This window comes from Parasteatoda tepidariorum, chromosome 5 (assembly GCF_043381705.1).
Source record: "Parasteatoda tepidariorum isolate YZ-2023 chromosome 5, CAS_Ptep_4.0, whole genome shotgun sequence".
Taxonomy (NCBI): domain Eukaryota; kingdom Metazoa; phylum Arthropoda; class Arachnida; order Araneae; family Theridiidae; genus Parasteatoda; species Parasteatoda tepidariorum.
The window spans coordinates 80,283,634-80,298,143 of NC_092208.1; the positions used below are offsets into that span (position 1 = coordinate 80,283,634).

Genomic DNA, 14,510 nt, shown 5'->3' on the forward strand with positions numbered 1-14,510 from the left:
CGATTCTTTCGTTACGTGTGTTACTTTTACACGACATATTTCAACTTTAACACTTATTATAATAAACTTGTTAGATATTTTTTATGTTTTTCTTAATTTGTTGTTAAATCTATATGTGTTGTAAGTTTTCAAAACGAAGATTGAAGGCGCAAATTAATTTGATGTTGAAAAAAAAAATTTCTGAAATTTTGTTACGTGTGTTACCCTTTATAATGCTAGATATTTGAAACTTTGAATATATTCATTTAATTCTGTGAAGTATAAAGGCAAAAAATTAAGATATTTTCTTTTATAGAGAGATACAATATCGAAGCTGTGTTTAGTGATTTTTAAAAATTTCTTGCAACAGTAAAAACTTCTTTATTTTGGTGAAATTGGTGCGTTACGTGTGTTAACTGAACGTTACGTGTGTTACCCTCTGTGAATATTTCAACTGAGAAGTCATAAATGTTGCACTAAAACATTTATTTATTTTAATTTAGCAGAAGAAAAACAATTTATTTTAGCAAATAAAATAGTTAATGGTCTGGAAAGATGGTTGTAGCCCTTCTTTATACTGGTTTAGAGAGTAAAACATAGCAAATCTTAGGCACATCTATTCCTTCAAAATCATTTCTGTTTGGAAACAAAAATATGCATATTTTCCAATTATTTTATGCAAATATTGCATTTTAAGTTTACAAGCATGTGCATTTGCGTCAATAATGTTCCCGAGATAGAGCATATGTCGTTTTAATTTCAGTTATAGGCGCACTTCTGATCAGGAGGGAACAGAAATTGACTTACTGACTATTTGTGTGCCACAATGTGCATCTATGCATCTTATTCAAGTATCTAACGATACTTATGCATAGATTTTATGCTTTGTATTACCGTTGCCATGTATTGATCTTTTCAATTAATATCTTTATTTCCTTTTGGCTAATATATAATACTGTTGTATTAGGCATGAGTTGATTGGTTAGCTTTGCAAACAACACTGGATAGCAAATAAATTTTTTTGTATAACAACACAATGATATAAATAACTTTGCTTTTTGCTTCGCTTTCAAGATTTTGTACTACACACCTATCCCATAGAAGGAACTTCTGCATGTGATATCGTAAAATATTTCCAAATTAATTTCTTTTTTTATATTTTGATTGACAAAATATGAAATAATTCAACCATATATTTATTTTTAAATTCTTAACTTGACTTATTACTATAGAAGGTTTCTGTTAGCTCATCTTCTGAAGTAGAATCGTTTTTAAACAGTCTTAAAATAAAAGTGTAGACATTGTTTCACCTTTGTCTTTGCCTTAGGAAAATATTGTAAAGGACTCTATTTTAAACTCTTTAGGAGAGTATCGTCTAAGACAACAGCTGCTGTGAATAACGGAACTGTGGCTGGATAGCATAATGCTGATTGAAATTCGTTTTGATATTCAAAAGAATATGCCATTGCAAAGTCAACTTGAATTTCCCTGGTTTTAATGCTAGATATGTTTGTTTGGAAAGTATCACCTCGGATTCTTTTAACTCTTACGTATTATTGAAAGTTAGTCCAATTTTCAAGAGTTATTTCAAAACATTCTTCTTGCACATTTGCCATTATATATTTTTTATTGTGAGCTATTGTCATCTTTTTCTCATCGTTACCAAACTACAATAAATGATGGTTAGAAACCTATAACAAGCAATGAGAAATTTTTGTAAGTATCAGAAGCACCCTTCCAACAATTAGATCCAAAATTTCTTTTACTTTATATACATAAATACTTCTACCATCACCATGTATTGTCATAAACTTAATTTTAGCCTTCCAGTTAAAGAATAAAAATTTCATGATATTTGTTTTGATTCTAAGTTTTACAGTAGCAATAAATTTTTTAGTCATAAAGCACTAAATATGGAAAATTAAACAATGTTTAGGATGCAACTGACAAAAATCAGTATAAGCCTCTCTTAGAAACATTGTTAGATAGTTCTTTCGTTTTATTGCCCGTTTTTCCCCGTAATAATCCAGAGAACCAGCTCTTGTTTCAATACAAGCATAGTATAAACAATCTAACTTTTGAAGAAAATCCATTTATTAATAATTAAGTTCATCTGAAATACTTAGTGGTGAACCTTTTACATCATTATCAATCTGTTTTGAAAGTTCAAGTCTAACTTTCATTATTTCCTTATTTTCTTTCCTTTGAAGTGCAGAATCTTATGCTCTTTTCTTTTTTTCTTCATCTTCTTATTCTTTTAAATCCAGATAAGGACACTATTTTAAGCTTATCCATTTTATAATAATCTAGCAAATGCAGTCGAAATATTCTACTTAAACATAAACGTATAACAAATAGAAGTTTGGGAAAACAATTTCCAAAAGTTTCAAAATTATCGTCTTATTATGCTGTTTTTTTATTAATGCTTATACCGACCTGATTTTACAAAAAACCACAATCTTACAATTCCGTATTTGTGGCATTGAAGTTGCGCGGCGGTTATAAAAAATGTCCGAACATGATTTAAATCTTTTATTGAAAATAAATAAATAATTAAAGTGTATAAGTACCTCTAACACACATAACAGTAACGCGCGTAACTTTTCGTTACGTGTGTTACCTTGAATAAAATTAATTATAAAATTTTAACTATTGGCAGTTTTAATTCGAGAATTTTTTCCGTTGCATATCTTGCCTTCTTAATTTATAAAACAAAAAATTTTTAAATTTTCTTTTTTACTAAAGTTTTTACAGAAAAAAATGCAAAATTATGTTACGTGTGTTACTGGGAAATTAGACTATCTTGATTAATCGACTTTCAAACAAGCAAAAAAATTTAGGCCAAATTAAAAAAATACATTAAACAATGATAAAAGAGTAAAATAGTTATATTTATTACTAAAAACTATTTTATTGCTCTTTAATATTTTAAGAACTCCATTGGAATATAACATAACAAAGAAGAGAACTCCTGTTAAAATTCATAGTGTTCCACCTTTTGTTAGAATTCACATAAATATTTTTTGTAATTCAAAAAACTATCTTAACTATTAAAAAATGTACATCTTCTAGATTCCGAAATTGTGTCATTTTTGATTTTACGATAATTTTGAAAATTTAGTCACTCAGGACCACTTTTCGTGGAATCGCCCTATTGCAGTTATTATATATAATATTTTATATTATAATTTATATATATTATATTTTATTCACATTATATTTTACTTATAGTATACAAACTATTATTGCTATCTTTAAATGTACCATACAAAATAATTCCTTCTGAATCAAATTCATGGTCATTAAGTTATACAAAAAGGGTAAATGTGGAGGGGGGAGAGGAATGATAGTCATATTTAGATTCAGGAGGTCATTTTACGCAACCAGAAATTCTTCTGATGTGGCTAAAAAATAAAAAGAAAATTACACAAAAACCTGAAATTATAGTGCCTGGGCTAAAAATTCAACAAATAATTATTTATTTACTTTTTCGCAGAGAAGTGATTTAAAGAAAACTTGAGAGAAGTAAAGAAAATTTTCGCAGAGAAGAAAAGAAAATGTTCTTTATACGGAAGCAAAAATGAAAAGTTTTGATTTGTTATTAAAGGGAAAAAAGTGAATGAATGCAGAATTTCAAAGGGAAAACATGCACATGCTTTAAAGAGTTTGCCATCGGTGCTCCGTTAATAAATTAAAAAAAAAGCTCTTTTGTATATCCTGGTCCATGAAATTCTATTTACTAGAAATGGCTGAATCAATAATCTAATTTTATGAGTTATAATTTACACATTAATTCTTCCATCCTATAACTAATTAGTTTTAAGTATTAAAATTTTTTTTATTTTTAAAAAAACCAACCTTTGTGACGCTGGAGTGCCGAAGTCCTGATTGACTGCCTCCTTAGAAAACTCTTTCACATATGAGTCACATTCTTTAACAAAGTTAGGAGAAGATTCTATTCCACTGCCACTGAATAAAGTATTAGAAGAAGTTACAGTCCCATCAGCCAAATCGGAGCCTTCAGCTTTGGAATACCTCAATGAGCTAGGCTCTTTTGGTTCGTACAGAATGCCCTCTGATGTTGAAATATTGTCTTTTACATCACCTCTACACATAGAAATTGCTGGTGAATGCTTTAAAATTTTGGATAGGGGTTCACGAGCCAGATTAGTCATTGAATTTTTCCAACTGGTTTCAAGCTTTTCTGGAGAAGAACACAGTGAAGATTCAAAACTTTCATCAGCAGCTGCTACTTCAGAAATGATGGATACATTTTCACTAGAAAAATTATTGAAATTGGTTTAAATATTAAAAAAAAAGAAGAAAAAAACGCAATATTAATAAGAAACTAGATAAAGATCTGTATACATTTCATGCAGTTTCAACAATCAGAATTAGTCAAATTTTGATATCAGGAATTTCGCTAATATGATTTTTTCCTTAAGTCCTTAAACGTTTGCTCGGCTGACAACAGAAAACATTTATTTTAGCCAAATAGTACTTTTCTCACGGACAGTTGATTTTCAGAAATATTTTTAATCACAAATATCAAATCATTTTTAATCTTATTTGCATAGAATTTTTTTTTAAATTCTTAGTATAAACTCTAATTCTTAATACTTTTTTTAAAACAATTTTCTGGATTATTTCTAGGAGTCCAATTAAGAAAAAAATTTACACATTCGTAAAGAAGTAGGCTAGTAAGAGGCTTCCCACTTAATTTCAGGGAAAAAAATTTTAGTGATTTTTCCAGGTATATCAGGAAAATTCAAACCATATTTTATCTATACCATGCAATTTTTCATCAGACAACTTTGATTTTTTATTTGTAATGTTAAATATTAGATTTTGTAAGCAAAAAATATAATTGAATGAGGATAGAAGCATTAAATTTTCAGTAAAATGTGAAATGTTTACAACAAATAATTGTTAGAATTATTAAACTCAAATCTCAATAACAGATTACTGTTACTGATAATTCTGAGACTGGTTATTTTCCAGGCATGATGTAGGAGTTTTCAAGTTTTTTTCTTTTAAAAAATTGCGATTTTCCTGTTACTTAGAGAGAACTCTTCTCTCTTTGCGATTTTCCTGACCATTTCCTGTTACTTAGAGAGAAAATAAAATTCCACAACGACAATACCAGGGATCCGTAAGAGCCCTGTTGTAAGATAAAATTCCGATAAATAAGAAAATATGTCAGTAAAATTGGGAAAAATTGCTAATATAATGAATTCAAACGAAACTGATACTTAAGAAGAGGCTACGGTAGACAATATTTTAGTGTGCCGTGAAATGAAAAGAGGTATTATGTTAAGAAATATAAACAGAGATCTCAACATCAGAAAATATATCATGAGAGGAAAATGTCAAAATTGAAAGTTTTAAGTAGAACATTATATCAAATAAATAAAGAACGACATTGAGATTTCAAAGAATATAAGTTATACAACTTTAAAAATGTCGGTATTTATCTTATCTAAATTGTTCAAATTTTTGATTGTAGAATTTATGAAAGTTTCCATGATATCAATATTTGACTGTATTTAAAAGTTATAATAATATATGCAAATGCAAATAAGTTTAATTATTCTACATACAAGGTCCGGCTATTAATTTCCAGGACTGACGTAACTGTAGGAGAAAGAAAAGCCGAAAGATGGCGCTAATGATTGCATATTGAAGAGTGTTTTCTTGCGCATGTGCAGTGCAATCGGCGCCATTCTGAAGTGAGTGGTTCTCGTGGAAAGGCGCATTAAAACGGAGCTCTTAAATTCCTGTTGTCGAAGTGAAATGGAGCAAAGAATTAACATTAAATTTTGCTTCAAANGATTTGAACTTTCAAGTTGTATTCTCATATAGGCAGCTAGAAAAAATGTATACTGAAACATTAAGCACAAGGGAAAAAAATTAGGAAGATATTATATGGTAAAAAATATAGCAATGAGCTTCACAAAAGATTATAATGAGCCTAAAAAAGTAGAACTATTGAAATTTTTTATGCTATCAATTGAAAAAATAAATGCTTTTGATAATTTTTTGTAATTTAAAATAGAGGTTTCTGATATTATTAGTAGAGGTAATTTATTATACAATTTTGGTCCTAATTACAAAAAGTTTTATGTAGAATTTCTTTATGAGTAAAAGGTATAGACAAGGGTATAAAGGTATAAACAAAAAGGTATAGTATTGGTTGTTCTCTGACCGTAATATAATACTCTTGCTTCATGAATTACAAATTTTTCTTAAATAAATTAATATCTTACAAACAAATAGATATCTAACTGAAAATTTTTTTAGACAGTCATAATTTTGAATTGAGATTGAAAAGTTGCTGCATAATTTAATAAATTTGTAATTTAATAAATAAATAATAATTACATTTCAATAAATTTGTTTTGGATTTTGACTCCACATCTAATATTAGTGTAATAATCCCCCCTTATATTCAGATTCTATAGCTGAATATTGAGTTTACCCATGTAAAATATATATTTTTTTTAAAAAAAAATAGGGCCTCGCAATTTTCTTTAAATGATAAAATTTAGTCAAAAATAAATCGTAATTTGCTCTTCAAATAACTAATGTGAGACTTCCATTTTAGTTACAGTCAACTGTGGTGCATAAATAGATAAAACTGATTGTAATGCAATGCAATCACAAGCTAATAAGTGGTAGTAATAAATAGTGAATCATTTTTACATAAATCTCATAAGTTTATTGTTTTTTAATTACTTTTTTAGTATATTGTTCAAAGGAACATTTTAGCCGTATTTCGAATTTTATAAAATTGTCAACCTTAATTTGCATGTATTTGAATGTGATTTAAATTTTGAAATGAAACTGTACATTTCTTACTTTTGTTTATGATTATATTTGCTTTTCTTTTAAACCAGTTTTTGACATGTGTCATTATAAAGCAAGGCATAATTTAAAATGCATTCATATATTGTCGCATTCCATAGTGTAGGACATTTTTTTGTTGTTGTTGTTAAAAGCGTCTTAATGTAATTTTAATTTCTAAGAATGATATATTTTCAATTAATTTCATGATGCGCAAACCTTTCTTCAATTAAGAATAATGCCATTTTTGAAAGTCAAATTAATATTTTATAACAATTAAAACAAGTGCTACATGTGGGGACGAGGCTGAACTTGCTCAAATATATTTCTTTAAAATAAGTCTATGAAATTCAGGGAATTCTAAATAATAAATGAATTATTGTATTTATTTTCATAGAAAGCAAACATTTGCAAATGCTTTGCATTAATTTTTGTAATGTTATAAGTGACTGTAATCATATTTTGATAATGTGATTAACATATACATCACATATGGGACAAAACAAGGGGAAATCAAGCAATGTCTTGACAGTTCATAATGAAACAACTTTAAATTTAACTATAGTAAACTTTCAATATCAAAGATTTACAGGTATTAAATCATTTTAAAAATAAAATTGTTTTTTATGGTATTTACTAAATAAAAAAATTTAATTTATGTTTCAAAGCAATATGAAACAGAAAGTTTTCCTCCAAGAACTACAATTACATTCTTTACATAAGTCTGAATTTATCGTGGTTGTTGACAAATATGAGTGCTGAAAATGTTGCTATAACCTGCTGTGTCCCATAGGTGGTACAGTCGTAAGGAAATTTTCATTTATAAATTACAGATGTACCATTTGCTTTATTCATATTTGAATCTCATATTCATATTTTTTATGCATATTAATTTTCCTAAACACTTGAAATCAAACTAACAAACTGTGCAATTATTCAAATTTTAAGCATAACTTCTCTTTTCATGATTGATAATTAATTCTGTATGATTACATTGAATTTTCAATAACTTTCTTAGTTTTCCTATGCATTGTTTTATTTCAGGAACATTAGGGAAATACTTTGGAATGTTTTACATTTAAATTCAGAATTGAATTACAATAATTTGAATAACAGAATTGAATTACACTCAATAAAAGTAGCTAAGGTATGCATTAAAGATATGTAATTTAGGATATGGGATCAATATCAAATAAACATCATTTTAAGGTTATTAATGTTAATTTTTTACAGCTTCAATATTGATAAGTAATAAAAAAAATTAAGATGATCGTATGTACTACACAGGAAATTCTTATGCGCAATGTGATTGTCAAACATATTTCAGTTGTAAATTTATAAAACTTATAGTACTTAAAATCTTAAAATGAATTTTCTAATTACAATTTAAAAGTAAGTAGAAAATGATAATTTTTGTTTTTTTCACATATTTTTGTGAAAAAACAACATAAAAAATAATACAATTATGAAAATTACCTAACAACACTTTGATCAGCAAGAGGTAAATCAAATCTGATTTGCTTTGATTGGCTTTCACCTGTAAGTAAAACCAATTTCAATTAAGTCAAATTTTACATAGTTAATAATTCTGAAACATGAAAAGCTTCTATAACGTAAACTGCTCCTTACTCTCAGCTTCTAATTGTTCAGAGCCTTTCTCCTCCACTTGCATCACTTCTTCTAAGTTTTCCTCTACAAGAAAATTTAGATAAAAAACTTAAAATTCCAATCAAACGTATTTTACATATAATAGTATAACAATAGAACAAGAATAGTTAATATTCTTTTCCTATTTATGAAAAAAAAAATTTCAATTTCATTAGATTTTAACATAAAATTATTTAAGCATACTTGCTGAAGAACAGTGATTAAGTAATTTATAAATGTAGTTGAAGCTAATATTATAAAAATCATCTAAACACAGGCTAATATGGATGTGGTTAACCCTTTCGCGACGCAAAGCGCGAAAGCGCGCTTACCGCTGAGGNCTGAAGAACAGTGATTAAGTAATTTATAAATGTAGTTGAAGCTAATATTATAAAAATCATCTAAACACAGGCTAATATGGCTGTGGTTAAGTGAGAAAAAAATTAGAATAATTTAACTTTTATTGTAAAATAGATAAAGGACACAAAGAATAAGAAAATATAATTTGTTATCTTCTTAAAAACACATATAAAACATATAAAAACACATATTTCATTTTTTTTTATTTCATGAGATAGTTTTAAATAGCGTATAAACTCGAAAATTGATGTTTGATAATACAAATCACGAAACAGAATTTTAAATTTGAGTGAATACAAATCGTGATATCGAAAAAATCCCACACCCTGCTTCTATTCTTTGGTCCCGAAAGGATGATACAAAAAACCTGGGATATGATATTTAAATCGCATGAATAAGAATCGCAATGAGGCAACTTTTAAATCAGGTAAACACAAAAATCGATGTTTGATATTAAAATTGCGTGAATAAGAATCGTGATATTAACAGATTCTGGGCTTGGGACTTCCAAAAGGCTTGTTTGTATTGTTTTAGTTTAGCCATAATAAATAAAAACTTACATGATTAATTTAATGTGCAAATAAATATGATCACCGCAAATCCACTGCTATTTTTTAATTAGTTTGCTTTTGGGCCAGCAAACAGGAAGCAACGACGCCTGAATTACGAAAATACGAGATATCAGGTCGGCGGGCAAAAATACGGAAAATCGTATTTTCTGAGCATAAAAGTGCAGAAAATAGCTAAAATAAGTACAAATGCGGAAGGGTTAGCAGCTACGGCGTAGTTTGAATTTTCTGTTTTTCTTTGAGAATAAATATAATTATTTTATTTCAATGACTGAATTTTCATAAAAAGTGGAATATTTATAAAAAACCAAAACTTTTAGAGAATCAGAGTTTTTGATAAAAAGGCTGAAATCTGAGGAAAAAAGCGGAAAAATCTCATCCCTGACTTTTGAAGTAAGTGAAATTTTGTAATTATTTGTGATAGTAATTTTTTTTTTTAAATTTTCCAACTAATTTAGATAAAATATAATTACTTCATTTACATTATCTTTGAAAAATTATAGTTAAGCCTGTGTAATTTATAATCATATTTCAAGCCAGAATTGAAATATGATAACAGACTTATGTTATTGCTGTCCCTCATCATGCTTCCTAGTTTTTATGGCCTGCTGCCTAAAAATGATTGTAGATCCATGCTTTAGAATAATATTTAAAGATGACAATGAAATTAAAAAGTTTATTGAAAAAAAAACTGTTTTTAAGACATTCGTTAAAATTCAAAAAGTAAAACTTGCGAATTTTAAAATTTTATTAACAATGGAGGGTAATAAAATATTTAAAAAGAATGAATACCTAGTATAAGTATTGGTGGTGTTTCTGCTCTGTGAAAGTCTGCATCAGTTTCCATGACAGCAGCAGTAGATTTTTTCAGTATAGATTGCGGTTTAACAATAGGAGTTCCAGGATTACTTTTAGTCAGTGAAACTCTACGGTGTATAGGGGGTGTCTGCAAAAGTGAAGCAATATCTCCAGCCAGATGTCTGGGAGCTTTTCTAAAAGAAAACATTTAAGATATAATACATTAATTTACAGTCAGTCAAGGTAGTCAAGATAGATGCGGCCGGATAGTTTACTATGTTCGAAAAATATTTCTAATAAAGTATTAATGAAAAAAAAAATTTCAATTTTTTTGTTTTAATTTAAGTCTTAAATTGGTACACACAGGGTATCAGCTACATTTTAGATTTTCAAATCCATGACTTTTCCTGACTAATTCCAAGATATTTCATGACTTAACGAAGTTACTATTTTCTCCAACAAAAACACAACAATAAATTTAAAAAAGTAATATAATAACATTGATTGAAATGATAGGCATAACCAAAAGTGTTATACTCCGCATCTTCATATTTATAGATTTTAAATTTAAAAAACAGAGTAAAGAAAGAGTAGAAGCAAGAGAAAAGAGAGCACAGTAAAGAGAGATGAAGAAAATACTGAAGAGTCTAAAACAGCTGAAAAAAATGGAAAAGCAAATATTTTTTTTTTCTGCAGAATTATATTCCAAAGATAATTTTCTTGTTCTTTGGAAAAGAAAAGAAATACTCATGACTTTTCTGTTCTCATTTCAGAATTAAAAAAATTCGCCAATGATTGGCTTGCTTCAGCTAGAATCTTAAATTGACAAAATAAAAAAAATAAATAATAATAAAAATTTCGAAATCACAGAAGTTTAAAAGATAATTTGCTCTAAAAATGTTTTTTCTTTCATTTTTTTGAAAGAACATAATTTCTTAAAGAACATGATAAAGACATTTTATATTTTAATAAAATATGACTGTGAGTGAGGATTTCGTAACAAATTCAGATATTCAGAGCACCATGGAGCATGCATGGGGGGAATTCCATTTTAAAAATTAGATTTTTTTGGCGACCTAAATCCATGACTTTAAAAAAATAAAAATAGTTCAAATCACGACATTTCATGAAAAATTTTGTTCAATACTGAAATTCATGACTTTCCAGGTGCGCAGATACCCTATACACTAGTACCTCAGAGTTGTTGTAGAGTTGTAAACTTGACAGAAATGAAATTAAAAAAAAAAAGAATGCATACCTTTTTGATAAAGGAGTTTCCATGAAAGTTGCATTATCTAGCAACCTAGATCGCTTAGCAGGTGTGGCATATTCATTAGGACTAGTGGACATAAGAGAACGCTTATTAACCGCCAGACAGATATTCCTAACAGCAGGAGTATTCCTGTAAGATAAATTAGTATTGACATTTCAAAATACACTTAGCTCTTGCTATTAACTTTAATTTATTTCATTAAGTTTCATGCATCATCAGCATATATTAAGTATATAAAAAAAAGTTTTGCCTAACAATAAGAATTTAAGTTTCAACATGAATCTGCTTTGACCATGCATTTCAAACTTGAATATTGTACAGACGAGTCAACTTGGTGGTAAATTCTTGAAAGACTATTTGTTTAAATAGCATTTACCAAATATCCTGGAACTTAAATAAGAAATCACTCATGGCGCAGAGATGCCAACTTGCTCCGGACAGGAAATATATATTTTAAAGAGGTAGTTTATCAATTGTGATTCTTGGTTTAATAAATTTAATTTAATAGATTTTTATCCCACTATTTCTAAATAATTCGCAGACTTATATAATTCCCCACTTAGTAGTATTCATCTCATGCTTTAACTTTTAAAAAACAAGCTAAAATAGTCAAATATTTGCGAAATTTACTTTGTAGTTATTTACCGTTTTTTCAATTATTTTCGCTTGTCCGGAGCAGTTGGCAACTCTGATGACGTTATGGATTGATGACAAGGAGGTGCAGAGGGGATTGTTCAAAAACTTTGAGAATTAACAAATGTTAATTTTGAATGTAGGTAAGTAAATAGAATGTTTCTGTATATTTACAGACTATATCACTATTTTTTTTACTTATTTTCATTTAATAAATTAAGGTCGTTTTAAAGGTATCAGTGGGCTCAACATCATTATGTATATCTAGATATGAAGTTCATAAAAAAGTTTCATTCATTTTTCAGAAATTAGATACATTATATACAGCACTAAGTCCCATATCCTAATGTCCATTTACCGGAAGAATCTCTATTCCAGAAACTTTTTAACAATCAAAATAAACAAAACTCTTTTTCCCTTTCAAATTTTTTCTTTTCTTTTTTACTTGCAACCTGTTAAAAAAAAAGGTATGCAGGGATGAGAATGTACCGCTTAATTTGTATGTTAATATTTAATTCAATTTTGGCTCGATTTTAATCCAATTTTCGCTATACTCTGAAAAACATTGGATATCATAGAAACCAATCCTACAGTGCAAAACCAAAAAAAATATATAGATATGTTTTTTTCCCTTACGTCTCGCATAAAAGGATTATTACAGTTAAGAATCACACACTCAATTTCAGAGTGCGTGAAAATTTTACATTTTGATAAAATTGCGGATATGAGATTTAATAGCCTCGACTAATGCTGGTCATAATGTAATTATTCAAAAACACAATTCAGAATTTGTGGATCATAATATTACATTAAACAATGAAATTGAAATTTTAAAAACTATGTGGAAATCCCAAACTGTTGAAAATGCGATCAATAACACCACACGGACAAAAAATCGTCATAAAAAGAGTGCATAAAAATGTAATTTGTGAAAAGGTGATTCGAAATTTCCTGTGTATGATAATGTAGCATTAAAAAGATATAAAAATCCATAGCAATAGCTGACAAAATGTGATCATAAATCCATATGGGATTGCCGATGATTCGTCAATTAATTGAGTGTGAAATGTGCAATTCGAAGTTTGCCAAATAAAATAATATTGAATTAAAAAAGAGATTTTAAAAACCAAGTGAAAATCCATTTTAATAAATATCGGAAAAACTATCAACAAAACCACAGAGATTCACTATGAAATCGTCGAGAAATGATAAACAACTGAAAGCGTGATTCGGAATTTGCAGTATGTTATAATGGCATAATAAAAGTATTGATATTTTGAAAACTATGCAAAAATTTGTAACAAAAAGCTGCAAAATTTGCTTAACTATGCAAACCTGTTTATACGTTGTTGATTTAAACTGATGTTAATTATAGATTATTTGTTATTTTTTATTGAATAAGGATGTTTTGATGTTTGTTAACCTTAAAGACTTATTATCTGGAAAAATCAATTTTCTGGACTTGTTGATTTGGAGAGTTAAAAGAAATATGTATATAATTTATATCAAACAAGTCAATCACAGATAAGGGTAATTCAACTAAGCAATGACATAATTCAACAACATGAAGCAAAGTAACTGTTAGAAAGCGACATAAAAACTATACAAACGTTATTTTCAAATTACAGAACTTATTTTTATTCAGTTAAACAAAAAAATAAGTGTCAGTTTCCCTACATTATAAAATAGCAAATCAATTACGTTTTTAACTGTTGAGATATTTAAGTAAAACTATACAAAGAATTTAGACTGTTATACTGATAAGAAAACAAACAATGAACTCAAATATTTTCTGCTATTTTTTTGTTTTAAACACAAATTTTTTCTAAAAGGCAACATTTGTCAATTTTATTCATTAGAAATTTATAAATGTTTTATATCGTATTGCATTAAAAAAATCTGTCAAGGTAGAGACTATGTTCTTTGAGAATAAGAATTAGTTTCCAATACGCAAAACTTGCATATAATCCTGTAGACATAAAGCAAATTTTCTTAGCAAAATAAAAAATAGTTTATAGAATCAAAATAATTTATAAAATAAAAATAATAATGATTAAAAAAACATATAATAATGTATTTGAAATTTAATAGCTAAAGCTAACTATTTTTGCTTAAGAATAATTAAAAGTTATAATTTGTTCCTCATTAGTTATACTCAGCTACAAGTGTTTGTTTTATTATATATATATATATATACATAACTTTGACAAGTAGTTTTCAACAATTTATAATAGAAAAACAGGTAATTAATTTAATAAGTTCGTGCACCAAATAAAGAAGACAATGCATACATTTTTCTCCCCAGAGTCCCTAATTTTAGTTCAATCTTTTTCTTAGGTATAGTACTATTATTAGTTCTATTTTTATTACTATAAGTACTATATTTATTACTACTATACATGTGTTTA

The 14,510-nt window shown here is 27.5% G+C and overlaps 1 protein-coding gene across 1 annotated transcript in view; it reads right to left on the minus strand.

Moving 5' to 3' along the window:
• LOC107452785 (AT hook containing transcription factor 1 homolog) overlaps positions 1-14,510 on the minus strand; it is a gene marked incomplete at its 5' end in the record, with an annotated part of 71,551 nt that overhangs the window by 18,199 nt on the left and 38,842 nt on the right. The window contains 5 exon segments of the mRNA XM_043042445.2: positions 3,838-4,257; positions 8,299-8,359; positions 8,452-8,514; positions 10,191-10,390; positions 11,455-11,598. Of these exon segments, the coding sequence (XP_042898379.2) occupies positions 3,838-4,257; positions 8,299-8,359; positions 8,452-8,514; positions 10,191-10,390; positions 11,455-11,598 (888 nt within the window).